The 27,861-nt window shown below is 44.0% G+C and overlaps 1 protein-coding gene across 2 annotated transcripts in view; it reads left to right on the top strand.

The window, feature by feature from the left end:
- Nucleotides 1–27,861, top strand: part of arap3 (ArfGAP with RhoGAP domain, ankyrin repeat and PH domain 3) — a 382,033-nt gene that overhangs the window by 186,015 nt on the left and 168,157 nt on the right. For both annotated transcript variants that reach the window (XM_080201223.1, XM_080201222.1), the window contains exons 12-13: nucleotides 11,852–11,983; nucleotides 21,382–21,532. In XM_080201223.1, the coding sequence (XP_080057349.1) occupies nucleotides 11,852–11,983; nucleotides 21,382–21,532 (283 nt within the window). The remainder of the gene's footprint in view (nucleotides 1–11,851; nucleotides 11,984–21,381; nucleotides 21,533–27,861) is intronic.

The following is a 27,861-nucleotide window of genomic DNA, read 5'->3' as shown; positions in this document are numbered from 1 at the left end:
CAGACTCAGTGGGCCAAATGGCCTCTTTCTGTACTGTAGGGATTCTATGATATTTTGTATCATTCGCAAATTTAGCAGCAGTGCCCTCAGTTCCATCTCCCAGATCATTAGTGCGCATAATGAAAAGTTGTGGTCCCAACACTGACCCCTGTGGAACAGCACTAGTCACCGGTTACTATCCTGAAAAGGACTCCCTTATCCCCACTTTCTGCCTCCTGTCTGTCAGCCAATCTGCTATCCATGCCAGTTCCTCGCCTCTGACACCACTGTCTCTTAGATTATTTAGCAGCTTCCTACAATGCACCTTGTCAAAGTTTTTCTAAAAATCCGAATAAATCCCATCCACTGGTTCTCCTTTGTTTAACTTCTTCGTTACCTCCTCAAAGAACTCGAACAGATTTGTCAGACGTGACCTCCCTTTGACAAAGCCGTGCTGATCTCAGCCCTATTTTACCGTGCATTTCCAAGTATTCTGCAATTTCATTCTTAAGAATGGCCTCCAAGATCTTACCCACGACCAAGGTCAGGTTAACTGGCCTATAATTTCCCATCTTCTGCCTCCCTCCTTTCTTTAGCCTTTATCCATGCCTCCAGTGATTCTGAAAAGATCACCACCAAAGCCTCCACTATCTCCTCAGCTATCTCCTTCTGAACCCTGGGATGTAGTCCATCTGGTCCGGGATTTATCCACCTTCAGACTTTTCAGGTTCCCTAGAACTATACCTCGCCTCATGTGATGCTCCTTCCTTTGTTTTATGGTTTCCCTAATTTCCCTTGTCACTCATAATTGCCTTGTCCTCCCCTTAGCATGTTCCCTCTTCCTTGGAATTAATTTATGTTCTGCCTTCTGAATTATCCCCAAAAGCTTCTGCCATTCTCATAGATGATAGAATCACTGCAGTACAGTCGGAGGCCATTCAGCCCTTTGAGTCTGTTCACAATGTCATCCAGGCCCTATTCTCACAACAGCACACATTTACTTTGCTAATACCCCTCACACGAGGATCTATTTAGCATGGCCAACCAACCTAACACACAAATTTTTGGACTATGGGGATAAACCGGAGCACCATAGCAAACCCGTGCTGACGGGGAGAATGTGCGAACCCCACACAGACAATGATCGAGGCTGGAATTAAACCTGGGTGCACTGTGAGGCAGCAGTGCTAACCACTGTGCCACCATGTCGTTTCACTGTCTTCCCGGCTAGACTCCCTTTCCAATCAACTCTGGCCAGCTCCTCCCTCATGTCTTTGCAGTTACCTTTATTTAATTCTAATACCGTTACACCTGATTCCAGCTTCTCCCAGTCAAACTGCAGGGTAAATTGTACCATATTGTGGTTACTGTTCCCGAAGGGTTTCTTCACTTTAAGTTCCCAAATCAAGTCAGTCTCATTACACATCAGCAAATCCAGAATTGCCTGTTCCCTGGTCGGCTCTGTCACAAACTGCTCCAAAAAACCATTTCTTAGACATTCCACAAATTCTTTATCTTGGGAACCGTTACCTGCCTGATTTTCCCAGTCTACTTGCACATTGAAGTCCCCCATGATTATTGTAATATTGCCTTTTTTTATATGCCTTTTCTATCTCCTGATTTATTTTCTGCCCCCCATCCTGTTGGCTGCTAGGGGGTCTGTACATAACTCCCACCAGGGTCTTTTCACCTTTGCGATTCCTCAACTCCACCCACACAGATTTTACACTGTCTGACCCTATATCACTTCTTACTAATATTTAATTTTGTTTCTGTTTAAAAAAGGAGATAGACAAAAGGCAGGTAACTATAGGCCTGTTAGTTTAACATCTGCAGTAGGGAAAATGCTTGAATCTATCATCAAGGAAGAAATAGCAAGACATCTGGATAGAAATGGTCTCATTGGTAATACACAGCATGGGTTCGTGAAGGGCAGGTCATGTTTGACTAACTTGGTGGAATTCTTTCAGGACGTTATGAAACTATGGATGTGGTGTATCTGAGATTTCCAGAAGGCATTTGACAATGTGTCGCACGAAAGACTGCTGCATAAGATAAGGTGCACGGTTTACGGACAATGTATTCGCATGGATAGAGGAGTGTTTAACTAACAGACAGCAAAGAATGGGGGTAAATGGGGGTTTTTCTGGTTGGCAATCAGTGACTAGTGGTGTGCCTCAGGGATCAGTGTTGGGACTGCAATTGTTTACATAGAACATAGAACATTACAGCGCAGAACAGGCCCTTCGGCCCACGATGTTGCACCGACCAATTAAAAAAAGCAATGACCCTCTAAGCTAAACCAATCCCTTTCCATCCATAAACCTATCCACGGATCTCTTAAACGCCCCCAAACTAGGCGCATTTACAACTGCAGCAGGCAGGGCATTCCAATCCCTCACCACCCTCTGGGTAAAGAACCTACCCCTGACATCCGTCCTATAACTACCCCCCCTTAATTTAAAGCTATGTCCCCTCGTGCTAGCTTTCTCCATCCGAGGAAAAAGGCTATCACTGTCCACCCTATCCAAACCTCTGATCATCTTGTATGTTTCAATAAGGTCCCCTCGCAGCTGCCTTCTTTCTAACGAAAACAACCTCAAATCCCTCAGTCTCTCCTCATAGGACCTCCCCTCCATACCAGGCAACATCCTGGTAAACCTCCTCTGCACCCTCTCCAAAGCCTCCACATCCTTCCTATAATGTGGGGACCAGAACTGCACACAATACTCCAAGTGCAGACGCACCAGAGTTGTGTACAGTTGCAACATGACGCTGCGACTCCTAAATTCAATCCCCCTACCAATAAATGCCAAGACACCGTATGCCTTCCTAACAACCTTATCTACTTGATTCCCAACTTTCAGGGATCTATGTACACATACACCTAGATCCCTTTGTTCATCAACACTATTCAGAGTCCTACCGTTAGCCCTATACTCTACACATCTGTTATTCCTGCCAAAGTGAATTACCTCACACTTTTCCGCATTAAACTCCATCTGCCACCTCTCGGCCCAGCTCTGCAACTTGTCCAAGTCTCTCTGTAAACTATGACACCCCTCTTCACTATCTACCACTCCTCCGACTTTGGTGTCATCAGCAAATTTACTGATCCACCCAACTATACCCTCACCCAGATCATTTATAAAAATTACAAACAGCAGTGGCCCCAAAACAGATCCCTGAGGCACACCACTCGTAACCGAACTCCATGACGAATATTTACCATCAACCACCACCCTCTGTCTCCTATCTGCTAGCCAATTCCTGATCCAATTAACTAAATCACCCTCAATCCCATACATCTGCATTTTCTGCAGAAGCCTTCCATGGTGAACCTTATCAAACACCTTACTAAAATCCATATATACCACGTCAACTGCCTTAGCCCCATCCACCTCTTTGGTCACTTTCTCAAAAAACTCAATAAGGTTAGTAAGGCGCGACCTACCCTTCACAAAACCATGCTGACTATCTCCAATCAATTCATTACTCTCTAAATAACTATAAATCCTATCCCTAATAATTTTTTCTAAAACTTTGCCCACAACAGAAGTAAGACTCACCGGTCTATAATTCCCGGGGAAGTCTCTGTTCCCCTTCTTAAACAATGGGACAGCATTCGTTATCCTCCAATCTTCTGGCACTATACCTGTGACCAACGACGACCTGAAGATCAGAGCCAGAGGCTCTGCAATCGCCTCTCTTGCCTCCCAAAGAATCCTAGGATAAATCCCGTCCGGCCCAGGGGACTTATCTATTTTCAAACCCTCAAGAATATCTAGCACATCCTCCTTATCAACTGTAATACTATCCAGTTTACAACCCTGTAACCCAGTGTTCTCCACAGCTACATTTATGTCCCCCTGCGTGAATACCGAAGAGAAATATTGGTTCAATGCCTCTCCAATCTCTTCCGGTTCCACACATAACTTCCCACTGCTGTCTCTAACTGGCCCTAATCTTGCCCTAACCAATCTTCTGTTCTTAACATATCTATAGAATGCCTTAGGATTCTCTTTAATCCTATCATCCAAAGTCTTCTCGTGTCCTCTTTTAGCTCTTCTTAACTCACTCTTTAACTCCCTCCTAGCCAATCTAAAGCTTTCCAGTGCACTACCTGAGCCCTCAAGTTTCATCCTGACATAAGCCTCCTTTTTCCTTTTAACCAGCGAATCAACTTTTTTAGTGCACCACGGTTCCCTTGCTCGTCCATTTCCTCCTTGCCCGACAGGGACATACATATCAAGGACTCGCAGTAGCTGCTTCTTGAATAAACTCCACATTTCAGATGTTCCCAGCCCCTGTAGTCTCCTAGTCCAACCTATGCTCCCTAATTCTCTCCTAATAGCCTCATAATTACCCTTCCCCCAGCTAAAACTACTGACCCGAGGTTCATGCCTTTCCCTTTCCATCACTAAGGTGAACGTAACCGAATTGTGGTCACTATCACCAAAATGCACACCAACTTCCAAGTCTAGCACCTGGTCTGGCTCATTTCCCAGCACCAAATCCAATATAGCCTCACCTCTAGTTGGCCTATCTACATACTGAGTCAAGAAACCTTCCTGCACGCTTTGTGCAAAAACTGACCCCTCTAATGAGCTAGAGCTATAGCTATTTCAATCAATATTAGTAAAGTTAAAGTCCCCCATAACAATTACCCTATTACTTTCACTCCTATCCAGGATCGTCTCCGCAATCCTTTCCTCAACCTCTCTAGAACTTTCAGGAGGTCTATAAAAGACTCCCAACAGGGTGACCTCTCCTCTCCTATTTCTAATCTCAGCTTACGATTTACAGAGATGATTTGGAGTTGGCGACCAAGTGTAATGTGTCAAAATTCACAGATGACACGAAGATGGGTGAAACAGCAAAGTGTGCAGAGGATGCTGAAAGTCTGCAAAGGGATATAGATAGTCTCAGTGAGTGGGCGAGGGTCTGGCAGATGGAGTACAATGTTGGTAAATGTGAGGTATCCATTTTGGTAGAAATAACAGCAAAATGGACTATTATTTAAATAGTAAAAAATTGCAGCATGCTGCTGTGCAGAGGGACCTGGGTGTCCTTGTGCAGGAATCTCAAGGAGTTGGTTTGCAGGTGCAGCAGGGAATTAAGAAGATAAATGGAATTTCCTCCTTCATTGCCAGAGGGATGGAGTTTAAAAACAGTGAGGTTATGTTACAGCTGTATAAGGTGCTGGTGAGGCCACACCTGGAGTTACTGTGTACAGTTTTGGTCTCCTTACTTGAGAAAGGATATACTGGCACTGGAGGGGGTGCAGAGGAGATTCACTAGGTTGATTCCAGAGTTGAGAGGGTTGGCTTGTGAGGAGAGACTGAGTAGACTGGGGATATACTCATTGGAATTCAGAAGAATGAGGGGAGATCTTAGAGAAACAGATAAGATTATGAAGAGAATAGATAAGAGAATAGAGAAGTTCTTTGCACTGGCAGTGAAACTAGAACTAGGAGACAGAATCTCAGAATAAGGGGGAGCAGATTTAGGACTGAATTGAGGAGGAACTTCTTCACACAAAGGGTTGTGAATCTGTGGAATTCCCTGCCCAGTGAAGCTACCTTAATTCAGTGTCTATTATTTTTGATGTGACTGGTTTGCTCTGCAGTAAAAAGTCTGACAACACCAGGTTTTAATCCAACCGATTTATTTGATAGTAAACGCACAAGCTTTCGGGGTTAGTCCCTTCGTCAGGTGAATGGAGAGTTCTGGCCTCAGACAGAGCATATGCGGCCAGAACTCTCCATTCACCTGACGAAGGGACTAACCCCGAAAGCTTGTGCGTTTACTATCAAATAAATCGGTTGGATTAAAACCTGGTGTTGTCAGACTTTTTACTGTGTTTACGCCAGTCCAACGCTGGCATACCCACATCATGATTGCTCTGCAGTGTCACTGGGCCATGTATGGTGCTCACCACCAGGTACACCCTCGTCCTTCTGATGCTCGGTGTCGTAAGACGGAACAATGTGATCAGGAGGAGAAACTGAGTCCCTTCATCTGTTGCTGTGCTCTGAAATACTCAGAGCATCACTTCTGTCACAACCCCATCAGGTCAACCCGTTACCCACTTTGTGTTGATTTAATGATGACAGCTTCCTTTTTTTAGGGACACATTTAAACCCATTACTTCAGAAATAATTCACTGAGTGAATCTTTTTGAGAAAATTGTTACTTGTTGCTGTTGAAGTGATCAAGCCAAGAGGATGATCAGAAAATTAAACTTTGCCAGAGTCACCCACACTTTGGGAAAACCAAGATGTCTTCATTAAGTAGAAAACTCTCTGACCCAATCTTAACATTTTGTGAAAATGGTTTTCCCCATGAGAAGGTGGTATGACATTCATATCTCCATATGTGCAGCATTCCCTTAGTTCAGATAAAGCCCCACAGTCACTTTGAAACCCTCTTGTGAGAGGTTTCACCCAGTTGTTCCGCTGCTGGTCACAGTGGACAGAGTTGCAATGACAAGGCAGCAACACTTTGCTCGAATTTATTGGGCCTTAAAATAGCTACAGAATAACAGCTAAAACAGTTATCTGCTTACTCACACTATACCAGTTGTATGTAAGTTAACTCTCACTATACAAGTGGAAAATATCAAATGTTCAAGTGTGACTTCACAAAAGTTTCTAACTGATGTTGTTAAGATAATTATCTACGGTTAGCTTGCAGCTCATTTGTTACCCAGATAGATTCACATCTGAAATTATTTATCAGTTCTCCCTCTGTTTACTCTCTATTTAAATTGACTCAGTATTTAATTTGTTCTGTCCAATTGAATTGCAGGTTTAAATTTTTAAAAAGTGCATCCTCAGGATATGATGAGTTTACGTTTTGCCGAATGAGTCACCTTGATAGACTGAGTAGCTTTGCTGACCACTTCAGAGCGTTCAGAGCCAAACACACTGCTACCCTCCTTAAACAAAGGAACAACATTGGCAAACCTCCAATCCTCTCAGACCTCCCAGTGAAGATACAAAGATTTCTCTCAAGGTCCCAGCAATTTCCTCCCTTGCCCCTCTTAGTATTCTGGGGTACATCCCATCAGGTCCTGAGGACTTGTCCACCTTAATGTTTCTCAAGAATCCCAATACCTCCTCCTTTTTGATCTCAACATGACTCAAACTATGTACCCATTCTTTCCCAGACTCCTCATCCACCAAGTCCTTCTCTCTGGTGAATACTGAGGCAAAGTACTCATTTAATACCTCTCCCATTTCCTCTGGCTCCACACATAGATTCCCTCCCCTGTCCTTGAGTGGACCAACCCTCGCTCTGGCTAATCTCTTGCTCTTTATATCTATATGTAAAATGCCTTGGGATTTTTCTTAATCCTGCTGGCCAATGCTTTTTCATGACCTCTTTTAACCCTTCTTACTCTTTGCTTAAATTTCTTTCTACTTTCCCTGTATTCCACACCTGCTTCAGGTGTTCTCAACCTCCTAACTTTGACAAATGCTCCCTTTTTGTCTTTGACCAGGCTTACAATATGTCTCATTATCCAAAGTTCCCAAAACTTGCCATGCTTATCCTTCATCCTTACAGGAATGTGCCAGTCCTGAATCCCTATCAACTTACACCTGAAAGCTGCCCACATGCCAGATGTTGATTTGCCCTCAAACAGCTGCCCCCAGTCTACATTCTTCAGTTCTTGCCTAGCGTTCCCTCTGTACTGACTCAGTGTTAGTGCAGCACTCCCTCAGCACTGACCCTCTGACAGTGCGGCACTCCCTCAGCACTGACCCTCTGACAGTGCGGCACTCCCTCAGCACTGACCCTCTGACAGTGCGGCACTCCCTCAGCACTGACCCTCTGACAGTGCGGCACTCCCTCAGCACTGACCCTCTGACAGTGCGGCACTCCCTCAGCACTGACCCTCTGACAGTGCGGCGCTCCCTCAGCACTGACCCTCTGACAGTGCGGCGCTCCCTCAGCTCTGACCCTCTGACAGTGCGACGCTCCCTCAGCACTGACCCTCTGACAGTGCGGCACTCCCTCAGTACTGACCCTCTGACAGTGCGGCACTCCCTCAGTACTGACCCTCTGACAGTGCGGCACTCCCTCAGCACTGACCCTCTGACAGTGCGGCGCCCCCTCAGTACTGACCCTCTGACAGTGCGGGGGAGGGTGCAGTAGGATACCTGGCCGGGAGTAACTCCCAGTTCTTGGACAAGGCTCTCTGTTCAGCACTATCCCCATGAAGCTTACCAGAGCTCACTGACCAATAAAGTGCTTTGGTTCGTTTCACGTCAGAAAGCACCTCATTCGCTCAGCACCAGATTCGCGATGGCCCCACAATCTCTCCAGCTGGATCTCAGTCCAATGTGTCTGTTACAGTTCATACATAAGCATTTCTGAATTTAAAATAGCTGGGTTGTACAAGCAACAATGAGATAAAGATTGCATATTCACTGAGGACTATATTGTGCCCAGAATGCTGGAGAGAAAGAACTTCTCTGCTTTGAAGAAGTGCAATTCTGTGAGACCATTCATGTCCAGGATAGGCAGCACCATTTCTATGGTCTAAAGGGACAATGGCCTGAAAGTGGTATGTCCCTTTAGTTCTCAGTCCTGTGGCAGCCTAATGTGCTCAACTCTCTGGAACGGTGCTTAAACCAACATCCTGTTCACGAGACAAAATCAGTAACTTCACATTTCTTTCCCACAATGAGAGTGGTAATATCCTATTTCCTGGTCACATTAGGGAAACAAAGTTAGTTTTGAGGGATTCATATTCATTTTGGTAAGTATTAGAAATGAGGTATTGTTTGAAGCAGGCTTAATGTAATGTTTCAGAGTTTGGAAAGGTAGAACTTACAGTTAGATTCATACTGGACAAAGGTGTTTGTATGTGTGGAGATTGGTTAAGTTGAATTTTTTTTGTACTTTGAGTGGGCTGTAGCAAGATGGGTAAATAAAGTAGCAGAGGCTTGCCGACACTGCCTCACAACTGAAGCCTTGTAAGTTTGAGTTTGCATTGGAGATGGGGAGTGAGAGAGAGAGCAGATCTCAACTCAACTAGAAACAGTTGATTTTAGAAGGTTAAAGAGGGAATTATGGAGCAATGGTTAAGAGGATAGCTGCCAGAAATCTAGAGTCCAGCTGATTAAGAAGCTAGAGAAATGAAGAGGTTACAAAATGATGAGAGGCCAAGACAGGATGGAAGTGTTGATTACAAGGGGGCTCAGGTTCAAGGTGAAAGGGGGAAGTTTAAGGGAGCTGTGCAGGTGAGGTTTTCATGCAGAGAGTGGTGGGTGTGTGGAACGCAGAGGAGATGGTGGATGCAGACACATTAGCAACATTTAAGAGACATCTGGAAGGGGACATGAATAGGGAGCGAATAGAGGGATAAGGACTGCACAAGAGCAGAAGTTTTTATTGTAAGTTTAGTTATGGCTGTCACAGCCTTGAAGGTCCGAAAGGCCTGTACCTATGCTGTACTTTGCAGTTTGTAAATTTCCAAGAGGTCTGGGGTTAACGGAACAGAGAAAACCAGGAACCAGATCAGATTACCGTTCAATAAAGTCAGAGAGAATTGAAAAGACAATGGATTGTGAGAGACCAGAAAGATATCTGCTAAGGTTTGTGAGAAATTACTGCAGTGCAATTACTGCAAAGGCTGCAGTCTTTGTTTTTTGTTGGAGAAACTATTTGAAATAATTGTAGAAATTGGTGGCTGGACCTTGGAGTTTGTGTAAAAGCCTTTAAGAACATAAGAACATAAGAAATAGGAGCAGGAGTAGGCCATCTGGCCCTTCGAGCCTGCCCCGCCATTCAATAAGATCATGGCCTGAAGGGAGAAGTGTAAAGCCTGAAATTAAAACCTAGATGGAAGCAGCGGAGAGAAAGCATAATTTAAAAGAAGATTTGAAAGTGTGACTTCTGAAAGCAGAATTTGAAATCACTCGTGTGGAAGCCAGAGTTCAGTGAGACAAGGTGGCTCACGATATCTGATCGATAAGGGAATTAAGGGTTATGGGGAGAAAGCGGGAAAGTGGAACTGGTCCACTTCAGATCAGCCATGATCTTATTGAATGGCGGGGCAGGCTCGAAGGGCTAGATGGCCGACTCCTGCTCCTATTTCTTATGTTCTTATGATATAAGAATTATCTGGAAGGATTATAAAGAGACAGAATTTACTTAGGTTCAGAGAGGAGTGGTCTGATCAGAGTCATCTTGTGGGCTTAAATGGCTGTGTCACAGAGGACAGAGGGTGGTGGTGGAGGGAAAATTTTCAGACTGGAGGCCAGTTACCAGCGGTGTACCACAGGGATCAGTGCTGGGCCCTCTGCTATTTATAATTTTTATCAATGACTTGGAAGAGGGGGCTGAAGGGTGGGTTAGTAAATTTGCTGATGACACCAAGATTGGTGGAGTAGTGGATGAGGTGGAGGGCTCTTGTAGGCTGCAGAGACATTGATAGGATGCAGAGCTGGGCCAAAAAGTGGCAGATGGAGTTTAACCCTGATAAGTGCGAGGTGATTCATTTTGGTAGGACAAACTTGAATGCAGATTACAGGGTCAACGGCAGGGTTCTGAGGAATGTGGAGGAACAGAGAGGTCTTGGGGTTCATATCCACAGACCTCCGAATGTTGCCACTGAAGTGGATAGAGCCGTGAAGAAGGCTTATAGTGTGTTAGCGTTTATTAACGGGGGATTTGGTTTAAGAGCCGTGGGGTTATGCTGCAACTATACAGGACATTGGTGTGACCACATTTGGAATATTGTGTTCAGTTCTGGTCACCTCACTATAAGAAGGATGTGGAAGCATTGGAGAGAGTGCAGAGGAGATTTACCAGGATGCTGCCTGGTTAGGAGGGTAGGTCTTATGAGGAAAGGTTGAGGGAGCTGGGGCTTTTCTCTTTAGAGCGGAGGAGGATGAGAGGCGACTTAATAGAAGTTTATAAGATGATGAGGGGGATTGATAGAGTGGATGTTCAGAGACTATTTTCTTGGGTGGATGTAGCTATTACTAGGGGGCATAACTATAAGGTTCATGGTGGGAGATACAGGAGGGATATCCGAGGTAGATTCTTCACTCAGAGAGTGGTTGGGGTGTGGAATGCACTGCCTGCTGTGATAGTGGAGTCGGACACTTTAGGAACTTTCAAGCGGTTATTGGATAGGCACATGGAGCACACCAGAATGATAGGGAGTGGGATAGACTGATCTTGGGTTCAAACATAGCTCCGCACAAATTGAGGGCCGAAGGGCCTGTACTGTGCTGTAATGTTCTATGTTCTGTGTTCTATGTTCTGTGTTCTATGTTCTGTGTTCTGTGGGACTTTGTGTGTGCATGAGAATTTGTTCCTTAAAATGTACTCTGTAATCCATGTTAATCTTAAAGTCTGAGTGTTATGGTTCAAGCTATGTTATAACATATATCTGAGTGCAGTTGTTAAACTAAGAGGGGGGGGGAGTAAAGAAGCATTGTATGAGAATCCAATTTTTCCACGTTTAATGGATTTTTTTTTCTTGGTGTTAAAACTAACTCATGGTCCTCACAGCAACTCATCTAATCCCACTTCCTCACCTTTTCCCTCTGAGTCTTTTTCCATTTTTATTTTAAAAATGTAAACGTTTAGGCTAAGATCCATTTTGGAATCTTCCTGTCCAGTTATAACATCAGCTTGGATCATAACAGCCCTTACACATCCCAAGTTCAGTAAGTGGGGATCTCATATAGAGTTCGTATTCCTGCTGAGTTTGAAGCAGAATAAACTTGCTGAGGGTTAAAGGAAAACTGCTCAAGAATTCCTTTATCATATACCAACAATTAACACTGATAGTTGTAACATTTTATCAATATGTTTAATATATAATCAAGCTATTGTCTGTTCTGTGCAGATGTTATAAATTCTAATTCCTTGGTTCCAATGGGCATTTACAGCGAGATCGCACAGCCCATAGCGCATTGTGGGTACCTGTACAAGACATCAGCCATGACAAAACTACCCGGCAACAAGAAATCCAAAGATGGTATGTAATGAATATCTCATCATTCTGGCTGCCTGATAGGTTGTTCACAGTTTGAATTGGTTGTCACTTCTTGTAATAGACATCAGACCAGACCTCATTTATTTAAAATGTTTATTTTCAGGATCTTGAGGATGCTGCCATAGCCACTTATATATTCCATTCTTAATTGTTTTGAAAGAACTGAAAAGCAATTTTGCTTCAGCATTTGTAGGGATCCTATGATACTATGATTCTTTGTAATGGGAGTATAGAAGTCACATGCTCATCAGAGGGGGTTAAGAGTTGATGCATTCTCTAATGCCTGGTGATATCACTAATCTGAAATGATCACACTGTCAGACCCTGGCCATTAATGGAATGGATTATTTGCACTAACTCAGTGAGTGAGGTAGCGCCCTGGATGAATACGCATGACAACATTGCAGTATTGTTCCCAAATGAAATGAGAATAGCCTAACAGTATCACATTCCCCATCGGACATTAATGAATGACACTCCATTGGAGGTGTCAGAATTACCCACAACATGCCCAGCTCCCTCTACCTGAATATAATTGTCAACTCCAAACTCAGAAGAGAACAGAAAAACATTTTAATTGGGAGGAGGAAGAAGTTATTTGCCCCTTTGATTTTGCTTCACTTTCGAATCAGAACATAGCTGACCTGGTTGTGATGTCATTTTATGTCTCAGGAAAATTGTCTGTCATTCTTCTCAACTCAAATGGATACAGGCCCAATGTTTCCCCATAAAATAACCCTTTTATCATAGACGCAAGAAGTATAGACCACAGAAAAAGTCCTTTGCATCTATGCCAGTCAAAGATAAACCACCTATTATAATCCCATTTTTCAGCCCACTCTATATCTGGTATATCTTGGCATTGCAATGCGTATCTTTTTTTTAAAATTCAATTTATGGGACATGGTGTCACTGGCTGGGCCAGAATTTATTACCCGTCCCTAATTGCCCTCCATTTCAGAGGGCATTTGAGAGCCAATCACACTGCTGTGGCTCTGGAATCACACATAGGCCAGACAATATAAGGACAGCAGATTTCCTTCCCTAAAGGACATTAGTGAACCAGATGTGTTTTTACAATTGACAATCGTTTCATGGTCATCATTAGACTTTTAATTCCAGGTTTTTATTGAATTCAAATTTCACTAGCTGCCACGGTCAGATTTGAACCCAGGTCTCCAGAGCATGGGTTTCTGGGTTACTAGTCCAGTGACAATACCACTACACCACCACCTCCCATAAATGCTCCTTAAATGTTATGAGGGTCTCTGCCTCCACCACTCTTTCAGGCAGAGAACTCAAACTCCACCTCCCTTAGGATGAAAAAGCCTTTCCTCACATCCCCTCAAAACCTCCCTCCACCCCCCAACCCACCTGCTCATTGATCCCTCCACTGCTGGGGAATGTTTCTTTCTGCCTACTCCGGTTATGCTCCTCATAATTTGATAGAATTCAGTTGTGAAATGCTTTTAATACAACAATGTCCTTTCTTAGTAAGGAAACCAAAACAGTTGGGTTTTGAAGAAGGCCAATGTACCAAAAGCACTCTTTACGACCCTATCTACCTATGACGTCACATTTAGGGAATTATGTATCTGTATTCCCAGATCTCACTGTTCTACTGCACTCTTCAGTGTCCTACCATTTACCCTGTATGTTCTACTTTGGTCTGGGGAGAAACCAAGATAGAACATACCTTGGGAGGTTAGGGGAGAAAAAAACCAGAGGACATGGGTTAAGGGTGAAGGGGGAAAAGTTTAAAGGGAATATTGAGGGGAGATCTTCTTCACACAGAGAGTGGTGGGAGTGTGGAATGAGCTGCCAGATGAAGTAGTAAATGCGGGGTCACTTTTAACGTTTAAGAGAAACTTGGACAGGTACGTGGATGAGGGGGGTGTGGAGGGATATGGTCCAGGTGCAAGTCAGTGGGACTAGGCAGAAAAATGGTTTGGCACAGACAAGAAGGGCCAAAACGCCTGTTTCTGAGCTGTAATGTTCGATGGTTCTAGTTCACAGTACTATCAATGCAGTCTCACCAATGCACCTACAGAATTGCAGAAAAAACTTTCCTTTTTTTATATTCAGTGTCCTTTGCAAAAAATAATAACATTCTATTTAGTTGCTTGGTTGTACAGGAGTTGAGTATGACTTCATAGAGACATGCTGTCAAAGATTTTGGTCATAAACTCATCAGGGCAAATTTGCAAGAATATTAAATCTCAAAAGGGACAACAATCTCCAGATCATTATTCGGGGGCCTATAGACGACACCCACCAGCGTCTTCCTCCCTTTGCTGTTCCTAATCTCCACCCGCAACGATTCCATCCTCTGCTCCTTGGCTCCAATATCATCCCTTGCTACCACCGTGATGCTATCCTTAATCAGCAGAGCTACGCCCCCCCCTTTTCCCTTTTGGTGACTCACAAGAGGTTATTGCAGAAGGTCGAGGGACATGGAGTTGGGGGTAGGGTGTTAGCGTGGATAGAGGATTGGTTGTCAAATAGGAGGCAGAGAGTGGGGGTCAACGGGTGCTATTCAGATTGGCGGATGGTGACTAGTGGAGTGCCCCAGGGGTCGGTGCTGGGGCCTCAGCTTTTTACCATTTATATAGATGATCTGGAGGAGGGAACCGAGTGTAGAGTGTCGAAATTTGCTGATGACACCAAGATTGGGGGAACGGCAAATTGTGCGGAGGGTGTGGAGAGTCTGCAGAAGGATCTAGATAGGCTGGGCGAATGGGCCAGGAAATGGCAAATGGAATTTAATGTTGGCAAGTGTGAGGTGGTCCACTTTGGTAGGAAGAATGGTAGGAAGGACTATTACTTACGGGGCGAAAAACTGCAGCAGGCGACGGTGCAGAGGGACCTCGGGGTCCTTGTGCATGAGTCGCAAAAACCCAGCTTGCAGGTGCAGCAGGTGGTCAGGAAGGCAAATGGGATGCTGGCCTTCATAGCGAAGGGGATTGAATATAAAAGTAGGGAGGTCTTGCTGCAGCTGTATAGGGCATTGGTGAGGCCGCAACTGGAGTACTGTGTGCATTTTTGGGCGCCGCACCTGCGCAAAGATATTTTGGCCTTGGAGGGAGTGCAGAGGAGGTTTACTAGGCTGATACCGGAGTTGAGGGGGTTGAGCTATGAGGAGAGGCTAAATAAACTGGGCTTGTACTCGTTAGAGTTTAGAAGAATGAGAGGAGATCTCATTGAGACGTATAAGATGATGAATGGGATGGATAGGATAGAGGTGGAGAGACTCTTCCCGCTCAGAAAGGACAGTAGGACTAGGGGGCACAGCCTCAAGATAAAGGGGGGGCGGTTTAGAACGGAGTTGAGGAGGAACTTCTTCACTCAAAGGGTGGTGAATCTCTGGAATTCTCTGCCCGTTGAAGTGGTGGAGGCTGCCTCGCTAAATATTTTTAAGACGCGGGTTGATGGGTTTTTGATAAGAGAGGGGATTAAGGGTTATGGGGAGAGGGCGGGAAAGTGGAACTGAGACACGACAGATCAGCCATGATCTTATTGAATGGCGGGGCAGGCTCGAAGGGCTGGATGGCCTCCTCCTGCTCCTATTTCTTATGTTCTTATGTTCTAATTTATACAAAGAGTATTGATTGATTGATCGATAGGGGTACTGCCATGAAGAAAGCACCAAGGAATAATTAACTTTGGTAAGCTTTTATTTGGAAGATCATACTGTAATGAAGCAGAGTCAGTATGGCTTCATGAAGGGGAAATTGTGTCTGATTAATTTATTCAAGTCTTTTGGGGAAATTGCAACCAAAAGAGAAAACACTGGAAAATCTCAGCAGGCCTGGCAGCATCTGTAAGGAGAGAAAAGAGCTGACATTTCGAGTTCCACATGACCCTTTATCAAAACTAAAAGGCATAGAAAGTGGGAGAAGGAATGAAAGATGAGACATAGCCACAGAAACCAGGGGAAAGTTTGCTAATGACTGTCCACAGAGAGAGTAAAGGGTGTGAATGGCCAAACAGCAGAGAAGCTGAAATGAGAGGGTAAACTGTGGCAGATAAAGATGTGGAACTGAGGGGGAATGGATGGTATAAAGGTAAAATTCAGAAAAGTGGGAGAAAAGGTAAGGGAAGGGGATAAAGTGGGGGGGGGGGGAAGAAAAATGAAGAAAGGCAATAAAGAAATGAAAGGTTGAAAACTATAAAAAATTATATAAAATTGAATGAAAACAAAGGGGTCAACGTGGGCTAGAGTTAATCATCTGAATTTGAATTATTGTGGATGGTGGAATCTGAAACCGAAAGAGAAAATGCTGAAAAATCTCGGCAGACCTGGATAGAAGGGAATATGATGTGGAGATGCTGGCATTGGACTGGGGTAAACATAGTGTTTGTGCTACCAAATAAACATGTTGGACTTTAACCTGGTGTTGAGAGACTTCTTAGAGGGGAATAAGCAGATATTTATATTTGGGCTTCCAATCGACAAAACCTTTTTGTGAGTCATGAGATAAGAGACCATGGTGTTGGAGGTAGTATTTTGGCACTGATAGAGTTCTGGGGAATGGGCAGGGAACAGTGAGTAGGGATAAGGGGTTTATTTTCAGGTTAGTGACCTGTAACTAGTGGGGTTCCATGGGATCAGTGCAGGGACTGCAACTGTTTAGAATATATATAAATGACTTGAAGCAAGAATGTACCGTAGTCAGACAAACAAAACTAGGTGGAAAAGCAAGTTGTGAGAGGGATGCAAACAGTTTACAGAGATATGAATAGGTTAAGTAAATGGGCAAAATGTTGGCAAATAGAATATAATGTAGGGAAAATGTGAAGTTGCTCATTTTGGAAGGGAGAACAAAAGAACAGTATTATTTAAATGGAGATAAACTGCAGAAAGCTACAACACAAAGGGACTTGAGTGGTACTTTTGCATGAAACACAGAAAGCTAGCACATAGGTGCAGCAGGTTATCAGGAGGCTAATGGAATGTTAGCCCTTATTTGAAAGGGTTGGAGTGTAAGAATCAGGAAGTCTTGCTGCAACTGTACAAGGTTCTGGTGAGACCACATCTGGAGCACTGGGAGCAGTTTTGGTCCCTTTATTTCAGGAAAGATATTATTTCATTGGAGGCATTCAGAGAAGGTTCTCTAGGATGGAGGGATTGTCCTATGAAGAAAGGTTAAACAGGTTGGGAATCTACTTATTGGAATTTAAAAGAATGAGTGATGATCTCATTGAAACGCATTTTGCCAAAAAGAAACAAGTGCCCTGAGCAGAACCCATGACCTTCCTCCGACCAATGCAGTGTCATAAACATTCCTGTAATAATAAACAAACCCTGCGAAAGCAGCAACCAAAGAGTTCATCATGGACAACCCTGTGACACAGTGAGAGCTACACAAAACATAATTTAAGAAAAACAACTCTTAAAGATACGATAACATCACAGCAGGCAGGCTAACTCTGATTGGTCAAGGCATTGTCATCGGAAATGAACCAGCGAATAGTCGGTCCCAAGGTACTTCTTTCGTTGAAAAAGGCCTGGTGTCTGGACATGTACATGCTTTTAGCAAAAGATAGGTCCCAGTGTTGGATTAAATACAGCTTCTAGCATTTATATATGAGCTACATGCAAACCTGTCTGAAATAAATTTTTGCATAATCAGAATAGTTTAGCAAGTGTTATCCAGTTGCGGAATTGGCCTTCTTTGGAAGAAGACTTGAGGACTGGAGTAAGGATGTCTTACTGCAATTGTACAGGACCTTGATGAGACCACACCTGGAGTATTGTGTGCAGTTTTGGTCTCCTTTTCTAAGAAGGGATGTGTTTGCCACAGAGGGAATGCAGCAAAAGTTCACCGGATTGATTCCTGGAATGGCAGGATTGTCGTATGAGGAGGGATTGAGTGGCTGGAATTTAGATATCTTATAAACTGGGGGTTTGGGAAAGATCACAGCCCATTTAAACAAGGCAAAGGCTATTAAGAGAAACACCAACTTTTGCTGTCCAGGCAGAAGAGGCGAGCTATAATCATTTAATCCTCCTATTCCTTATCCATAATATCAATCTGCCCGATGTCTTCACAACATGCATTCCTACTTATCATTGTATCAACCATATTTAGCAACTATATTTTCAGTCCCTTCATCCATTGATATACAAAGAACAGTACGGCAAGGAACAGGCCCTTTGGCCCTCCAAGCCTGTGCTGATCATGATGCCCTAAGAACTTAAGAAATAGGAGCAGGAGCAGGCCATCTAGCCCTTCGAGCCTGCCCCGCCATTCAATAAGATCATGGCTGATCTGAAGTGGATCAGTTCCACTTTCCCGCTTTCTCCCCATAACCCTTAATTCCCTTGTCTATCAGAAACCTATCTACCCGTGTCTTAAATATATTCAGCGAGGCAGCCTCCACCACTTCAACGGGCAGAGAATTCCAGAGATTCACCACCCTTTGAGTGAAGAAGTTGCTCCTCAACTCCGATCTAAACTGCCGCCGCCCCCCCTCCCCTCTCCCCGGCTCTCCCACCGCGCCCCCCCCGCCTTATTTTGAGGCTGTGCCCTCTAGCCCTGCTCTCCTTTCTAAGCGGAAAGAATCTCTCTACCTCATATAGGCCAGACCAGCCTATATGGACAGCAGATTTCCTTCCCTAAAGGACATTAGTGAACAAGATGGGTTTTTCCAACAATCGACAATGGTTTCTTGATCATCAATAGATTTTTAATTCCAGATACTTCTAATTAAAATAAATTTCCACCATCTGCCACGGGCAGGATTTGAACCCAAGTCCCCAGAACATTAGTTGAGTTTCTGGATTAATAGTCTAGCAATAATACCATCAGGCTATTGCCTCCCTTATTTGTGACAATCATTTAGGGGTATTTTGAGATGAAATACTTGGATGACTGTTTCATTGGCTTGGCCATTTGGTTTCAGAGTGAGATGTCACCTTTGAAAAGTGTATATATTTGTGAACCTAAAGTGGGAGTGGAGGGGAGAGGAAGAAAAGGAATAATGTATTATAATCAAACTTGCCATGTTTTATTTCTATTTCTTGTTGCTCAAAGCTGATTTGTTGTCTTGCGACTAGGCCTAATACAGATAGGAAATATACAGTAAATGGCAGAACCTTTAGGAGTATTGATAGGCAGAGGGATCTGGGTGTACAGGTACACAGGTCACTGAAAGTGGCAATGCAGGTGGAGAAGGTGGTCAAGAAGGCGTACCGCATGCTTACCTTCATCAGCTGGGGCACTGAGTTTAAAAATTGGCAAATCGTGTTGACGCTTTATAAAACTTTAGTGAGGCCGCATTTGGAATATAGTGTTCAATTCTGGTCGCCACACTACCAGAAGGATGTGGAGGCTTTGGAGAGGGTACAAAAAAGATTTACCAGGATGTTGCCTGGTATGGAGGGCATTAGCTATGAGGAGAGGTTGGAGAAACTTGGTTTGTTCTCACTGGAGCGACAGAGGTTGAAGGGAGACCTGATAGAAATCTACAAGATTATGAGAGGCACGGACAGAGTGGATAGTCAGATGCTTTTTCCCAGGGTGGAAGAGTCAATTACTAGGGGGCACAGGTTTAAGGTGTGAGGGGTAAGTTTTAAAAGAGATGTATGAGGTAGATTTTTTAAAGAGGATGGTGGGTACCTGGAAATTACTCCCAGGGGAAGTAATGGAAGCGGCTACGGTAGTGATTTTAAAGGGGCGTCTTGACAAGTACATGAATGAGTTGGGAGTAGAGGGATATAGAACATAGAACATAGAACATTACAGCGCAGAACAGGCCCTTCGGCCCACGATGTTGCGCCGACCAGTTACAAAAACAATGACCCACTAGCCTATACCAATCCCTTTTCGTCCATAAACCTATCCAGAGATCTCTTAAACGCCCCCAAACTAGACGCATTTACAACTGCAGCAGGCAGGGCATTCCAATCCCTCACCACCCGCTGGGTAAAGAACCTACCCCTGACATCCGTCCTGTAGCTACCCCCCCTTAATTTAAAGCCATGCCCCCTCGTGCTAGCTTTCTCCATCCGAGGAAAAAGGCTATCACTATCCACCCTATCTAAACCTCTAATCATCTTATATGTTTCAATAAGATCCCCTCTTAGCCGCCTTCTTTCCAACGAAAACAACCCTAAATCCCTCAGTCTCTCCTCATAGGACCTCCCCTCCATACCAGGCACCATCCTAGTAAACCTCCTCTGCACCCTCTCCAACGCCTCCACATCCTTCTTGTAATGCGGGGACCAGAACTGCACACAGTACTCCAAGTACGGAAGCCTAGAGCATTTTAGTTAAATCAGGCAGCATGGTTGGTGCAGGCTTGGAGGGCCGAAGGGCCTGTTCCAGTGCTGTATCTTCTTTGTTCTTTGACTCTGTTCCTTCACGTCTTCTTCGAAAAAGTTAAATCTTACAATCTTCTGAGCCTGTCATCAATTGCTGTCCAATAGTAATGCCAACTAGGATTGTAACAAGAATGACACCTCTCAGAGCTATCATCAGTACCCGTACCCAACAGTCAACATTTTACACTCTCAAACTCAACATAGGTCTACCCAAGCCGTTCCTTACATCCTGAAACTTCTGCTGGCACACCTCCAGAATCATCAGGGGATCTGCTGGGCCAGCATTTATTACCCATCCCTATTTGCCTTTGAGCTGAGAAGTGGCAAGGCCATTTCTAGGGACATTTAAGAATGAAACATGTTTCTATGGGTCTGGAGTCACATGTCGGCCAGGCCAAATAAGGATGGCAGATTTCCTTCCCTAAACGACATTAGTGAACCAGATGGGGTTTTTTTCTCTGACAAACAACAATACTTTCATGGACATCATTAGAGATTCTGGATTTTTATTGAAATCAGATTTCACCATCTGCCCTGGTGGGATTTGAACCTGGGTCTTCAGGACATAACCTTGGGTCTCTGGATTACTGGTCCAGTGACAATCCCACTGGATCACTGCCTCCCCTTCATATACACAAAGGACTTCATCATACTCCACAGGTGTCTCTTCTGTCACTGATACATAAACCTCATGTTATACCTGTCAACGTACCCTCAGAGCAATGTCCAAATTTCTTTCAGCCATTTCATTTGCTTAGCTATCTTTTCAAATGAAATAAGGAATTCCTCTACATCATTTCTCTCAAATTTTGGGAGGCCTTGCACAATATTAAACATCTCCCCATGGGCTGTGATAAGTTTTTTTTTATCCCACTTCTAAACTGATAATCTCTTTTTTTAATCCGTCTCTTTCCTCCTTTTCTAACTGTTTCATCTTTTGGTCTTTTTTTTACATGTTATGGGAACAAATGTTATTTTTTGAACGTAAAGGCACTTATGTTACAAATGTTTAAGTTCAGATAAGCCATGTCCTTTGCAATGTGTTTTCTCACAGAATTCCAGAAACAGTGGTGCTCCTTGGACAGCTCGATTCTTTTCTATGAAACCGACAAGAGTTCTGAACCAATTGGTAAAATTGAAATGAGCGATGTTGTTTGTATCGGAGTGAGCAGACCACAGACAAACAATCCTGGCCATGTCGACAGGTACGAGGAATTAATGTCATCAGAAAGCATGTAATCTCTCTAAAGGATGGGGGATGCACAACCATCAATAATGTTCTCTTGCTATCATTTATTACATAGAAATATAGAAACTAGAAGCAGAAGTAGGCCATTTGGCCCTTCGAGCCTGCTCGGCCATTCATTCTGATCATGGCTGATCACCAAATTCAATATCCCGCTCACCCCCCTTTCCCCCCATATCTCTCGATCCTCCTAACCCTAAGAGCGATATTTCTTTTGAAATCACATAATATTTTGGCTTCAGCTACATTCTGTGGGAGTGAATTCCACACATCTACCATCCACTGGGTGAAGAAATTTCTCCTCAGCTCAGTTCTAGAGATTTACCCCATATCCTTAAACTCTGACCCCTAGTCCTGGACTCCCCCACCATTGGGAACATTCTTTCTGAATCTACCCTGTCTAACCCTGTTAGAATTTTATAAGTTTCTATCAGATCTCCTCTCACTCTTCCAAACTCCAGTGAATATAATCCTAACCCACTTAGTCTCTCCTCACATGACAGTCCTGCCATCCCAGGAATCAACTTGGTAAACTTTTGCTGTACTTCCTCTAAAGCAAGGACCCTTCCTTAGATAAGGACACCAAAGTACTCCAAAATACTCCAGGTGTGGCCTCACCAACACCCTGTACAATTGCAGCAAAACATCCCTATCCCTATTCCTATCTCTCAAATCTTCTCGCTATGAAGGCCAACATTCCATTTGCCTTCTTCGCTGCTGGTTGCATTATTTAAAAAGGTACAGTTTAGCCCCTTCAAGATTCTGGGGACGTGATAACAGGAAACAAAGAAATGACAGAGAAGTTACAGAGATAATTTTGCATCAGCCTTTACTGTAGAAGATACTACAAGCACCCCAGAAATGGTTAAAAAAAAAGTGGAGGAATTAAATACAATCATAATCGCCAGAGAATTCAGTTCAGGCAAACTAATAGGATTAAAGTCTGATTAATCCCCACTTGGAGTACTGTGCTCAGCTCTGGTCGCCTCATTACAAGAAGGATGTGGAAGCTATTGAGAGGGTGCAGAGGAGATTTACAAGGATGTTGCCTGGATTGGGAGGCATGCCTTATGAAGATAGGTTGAGGGAGATTGGTCTCTTCTCCCTGGAAAGACGAAGGATGAGAGGTGACCTGATAGAGGTGTATAAGATGTTGAGAGGTATTGATCGAGTGGATTCTCAGAGGCTATTTCCCAGGGCTGAAATGGTCGCTATGAGAGGACGCAGGTTTAGGGTGCTGGGGAGCAGGTACAGAGGAAGTATCAGGGGTAAGTTTTTCACTTAGAGTGTGGAGTGAGTGGAATCGGCTGCTGTCGGTGATGGTGGAGGCAAATTTGATAGGGTCTTTTAAGAGACTTCTGGATGAGTACATGGGATTTAATAGGATTGAGGGTTATAGGTAAGCCTAGTAGGTATGGATATGATCGGCGCAACTTGTGGGCCGAAGGACCTGTATATGCTGTAGTGTTCGTTGTTCTACATTCTAATTCCCTGGACCTGATGATGAGATTATGGATGCGTTGGTAGTTATTTTCCAACATTCCTGGGATCTTGAACTATGCCAAAAGATTGGAAAACTGTTAATGTTGTGTCCTCGTTCAAAAAGGGAAAAAGCAGGCCAGTTAGTCCAACTTCAGTTATAGGAAAAACGTTACAATAATTATTAAACAGAGAATTGCCATGCATCTGAAACATGATAATCTGCTCTAGTAGGGTCAGCATGGTTTCATGAAGGACAATTATGTCTGACAAATGTACAAGAGTTCTTTGAGGAAGTATCAGCAAGAGTAGATCGAGGAGAAACAGTCAATTGTTGTATACTTGGCTTTTTAAAAGGCATTTGATAAGGTGCCACACAGAAGTCTCCTACGCAAGATAGCATCTCACATTGTTGAAAGTAATATTCTGGCATGCATGGAGGACTGCGAAATAACAGGTATCAGCAAGTATCGATAAGTGAGGTCTTTTTCAGGTTGTACTGGTAACTAAGAAGGTAGATAAGGGCAGTGCAGTTGATGTTGTCTACACAGACTTCAGCATGGCCATTGACAAGGTACCGCATGATGGGTTGTTGCATATGGTTAAATCTCTCAAGATCCAGGGTGAGGTAGTCAATTGGATACAAAATTGGCTTGATGACAGAAGATAGAAAAGGGTGGTTGTAGAGGGTTGTTTTTCAAACTGGAGGCCTGTGACCAGCGGTGTGCCTCAGGGATTAGTGCTGGGTCTGCTGTTATTTGTCATTTATATTAATGATTTAGATGAGAATTTAGGAGGCATGGTTAGTAATTTGCAGATGACACCAAGATTGGTGGTGTTGTGGACAGTGAAGAAGGTTATCTAAGATTGCAACAGGGTCTTGATCAATTGGGCCAGTGGGCTGATGAACGGCAGATGGAATTTAGTTTAGATAAATGCGAGGTGATGCATTTTGGCAGATCAAAACAGGGCAGGACTTACTCAGTTAATGGCAGGGCATTGGGGCGAGTTATAGAACAAAGAGATAGAACATAGAACACTACAGCACAAATAGGCCCTTCGGCCCACAAGTTGCGCCGATCATATCCATACCTACCAGGCCATAGAACTATCTATAACTCCCAATCCCATTAAATCCCATGTACTCATCCAGAAGTCTCTTAAAAGACCCCAGCGAGTTTGCCTCTACCACCACTGACGGCAGTCGATTCCACTCACCCACTACCCTCTGAGTGAAAAACATACCCCTGACATCTCCTCTGTACCTACTCCCCGCACCTTAAACCTGTGTCCTCTCGTAGCGACCATTTCAGCCCTGGGAAATAGCCTCTGAGAATCCACCCTATCTATTCCTCTCAACATCTTATAAACCTCTATCAGGTCACCTCTCAACCTTCGTCTCTCCAGGGAGAAGAGCCCAAGCTCCCTCAACCTATCTTCATAAGGCATGCCTCCCAATCCAGGCAACATCCTTGTAAATCTCCTCTGTACCCTCTCAATAGCTTCCACATCCTTCCTGTAGTGAGGTGACCAGAACTGCGCACAGTACTCCAAGTGGGGTCTGACAAGGGTCTTATAAAGTTGCAGCATTACCTCCCGACTCCTAAACTCAATCCCTCGATTAATGAAGGCCAGTACACCACACGCCTTCTTGACCACATCCTCTACCTGCGAGGCCGATTTAAGAGTCCTATGGACCCGGACCCCAAGGTCCTTCTGCTCTTCAACACAGCTAAGAGTCCTACCCTTGATATTGTGCTCCTTCATTCTAGATCTAGGGGTACAGGATCGTAGCCCTTTCAAAGTTGAGTCGCAAGTAGACAGAGTGGTGAAGAAGGCATTCGGCATGCTTGGTTTCATTGGTCAGAACATTAAATACAGGAGTTGGGAGATCATGCTGAGGTTATAAAAAATTTTGGTAAGGCCATGCTTGGAATACTGTGTACAGTTTCAGTCACCCTATTATAAAGAGGATATTATTAAACTAGCAAGACCGCAGAATAATTTATTTAGGGTGCTGTCACAACTTGATAGTTTGAGTTATAAGGAGAGGCTGGATAGACTGGGACCTTTTTTCCCTGGAGCCTTAGAGACTGAGGGGTGACCTTTTCGAGGTCTATAAAATAATGAGGGGCACAGATCAGCTAGATAGTCAATATCTTTTCCCAAAGGTAGGGGAGTCTAAAACTAGAGGGCATTGGTTTAAGGAGAGAGGGAAGAGATACAAAAGGATGCAGAGAGGCAGTTTGTTCACACAGAGGGTGGTGAGTGTCTAGAACAAGCTGCCAGAGGCAGTCGTAGAGGCGGGTACAATTTTGTCATTTGAAAAGCATTTAGACAGTTACATGGGTACGATGGGTATAGAGAGATATGGGCCAGATGCAGGCAATTGGGACTGGCTTAGTGATTTATAAAAAATGGGTGACATGGACAAGTTGGGCTGAAGGACCTGTTTCCATGCTGTAAACCTCTTTGACTCTATGAATCAGTGCTAGGACCACATTGCAGGAAGAAACAGAACATATGAACAGGGTAGAGATGTCAGTTACTAGGGGACATAGGTTTAAGGTAAAAGAGAGACAGTTTAAAGGAGATGTGAGAGGCAGGTTTTTAACCGAGAGGTTGGTAAGTATCTGCCAAGGGAGATGGTAGAAGCAGATGCAACAGCAACATTTAAAAGGGAACTTGACAGTTACATGAAAAGGGATGAATACATGAATACTGGGTTACAGGCCGCATAGAGGCAAAAGGTCTTTACCTTGGAAAGGCGTCATGTGTGGGCACAGATTTGGTGGGCCGAAGGGCCTGTTCCTGTGCTGTACTGTTCTTTATTCTTGTTTTGTGGGCACGTTTGCAGAAGATACAGAAGTGTAGAGGAAGGCAGGTTTTAAGGAGGATGTAAACAGCTTACAAAAAGATATTAGCCAGAATTTTCTTCCTGTTTGTGCGGGTGTGCCCTGCCTATGGCGTACCAGCACCATGAGTTCCCATGAGACGTGGGGAGCAATCATTAGGAAATCCATTGACAACGGTGGGACCAAAAGGAACCGCCACCGATAAATGGCCTCTGCCATAGAGTGAGACTGCAGGAAGTTAATAGAGCAAAGAGACAGAGAGATCCTTGTTTACCAGACACAGAAATCTAGCAAATAGCTACAGCAGTAATATTCGCGCCACACAAATCAAGGTGGATAAACCCCTGGGACTTAATGAATTGTACCCCAGGACATTCTGGGAGGTTAGGGAGGAAATTGCAGGTCCCCTTGCCGAGATATTTGAATCATCGATAGTCACGGGTGAGGTGCCTGAAGATTGGAGAGTGGCAAATGTTGTGCCTTTGTTTAAAAAGGGAAAAGCCTGGGAACTACAGGCCAGTGAGCCTCACATCTGTGGGTAAATTGTTGGAAGGTATTTTGAGAGATAGTCATTTAGAGACACAAGAACTGATTAGGGACAGTCAACATGGCTTTGTGAGTGGAAAATCATGTCTCACAAATTTAAGTGAGTTTATTGAAGGGATAACCCAGAAGATAAATGGGGGCAGTGCAGATGATGTTGTCTACACGGACTTTAGCAAGGCCTTTGACAAAATAGTGTATGGTTGGTTGTTGTATAGGTTAAATCTCATGGGATCCAGGTAAGGTATCTTAATGGATACAAAATTGGCTTCCTAACAGAAGCCAGAGGATGGTTGTAGAGAATTGTTTTTCAAACTGGAGGCCTGTGACCAGCGGTGTGCCTCAGGGATCAGTGCTGGGTCCACTGTTATTTGTCATTTATATTAATGATTTGGATGAGAATATAGGGGACATGGTTAGTAAGTTTGCAGATAACACCAAGGTTGGTGGCATTGTGGACAGTGAAGAAAGTTATCTCCAATTGCAATAGGATCTTGATCAATTGGGCCAGTGGGCTGACGAATGGCAGATGGAGTTTAATTTAGACAAATGTGAGGTGATGCATTTTGGTTGATTGAACCAGGGCAGCACTTACTCAGTTAATGGTAGGGTTTTGGGGAGAGTTACAGAACAAGGAGATCTAAGGGTACATGTTCATCGCCCCTTGAAAGTGGAGTCACAGGTGGACAGAGTGGTGAAGAAGGCATTCGGCATGCTTGGTTTCATCGGTCAGAACATTGAATACAGGAGTTGGGGCCTCTTGTTGAAGTTGTACAAGACATTGGGAAGGCCACACTTGGAATACTGTGTACAATTCTGTTCACCCTATTAAAGAAAGGATATTATTAAACTAGAAAGGGTGCAGAAAAGACTTACTAGGTTGCAACTGGGACTTGATGGATTGAGTTATAAGGAGAGGCTGGATAGACTGAAACTATTTTTTCTGGAGCGTAGGAGGCTGAGGGGTGATCTTATAGAGGTCTATAAAATAACGAGGGGCACAGATCAGCTAGATAGTCAATAACTTTCCCCAAAGGAAAGGGAGTCTAAAACCAGAGGGCATAGGTTTAAGGTGAGAGGGGAGAGATATAAAAGTGTCCAGAGGGGCAATTTTTTCACAGAGAGGGTGATGAGTGTCTGGAACAAGCTGCCAGAGGCAGTAGTAGAGGCGGGTACAATTTTGTCTTTTAAAAAGCATTTAGATAGTTACATAGGTAAGAGGGGTATAGAGGGATATGGGCCAAATGTGGGCAACTGGGAGTAGTTTAGGAGTTTTAAAAAAAGGGTGGCATGGACAATTTGGACTGAAGGGCCTGTTTCCTAGAAACCCTTATGACTCTATGACTCTCTAAATACCAGACAATGACCATCACCAAAAAGAGACACTGTAACCACCATCCCTTGACATTCA

Source organism: Carcharhinus amblyrhynchos, chromosome 13 (assembly GCF_965287045.1).
Source record: "Carcharhinus amblyrhynchos chromosome 13, sCarAmb.v2.hapA, whole genome shotgun sequence".
Lineage (NCBI taxonomy): Eukaryota > Metazoa > Chordata > Chondrichthyes > Carcharhiniformes > Carcharhinidae > Carcharhinus > Carcharhinus amblyrhynchos.
The sequence above is the reverse complement of the archived record's forward strand: the minus strand, read 5'-3'. Positions and strand labels throughout refer to the sequence as shown.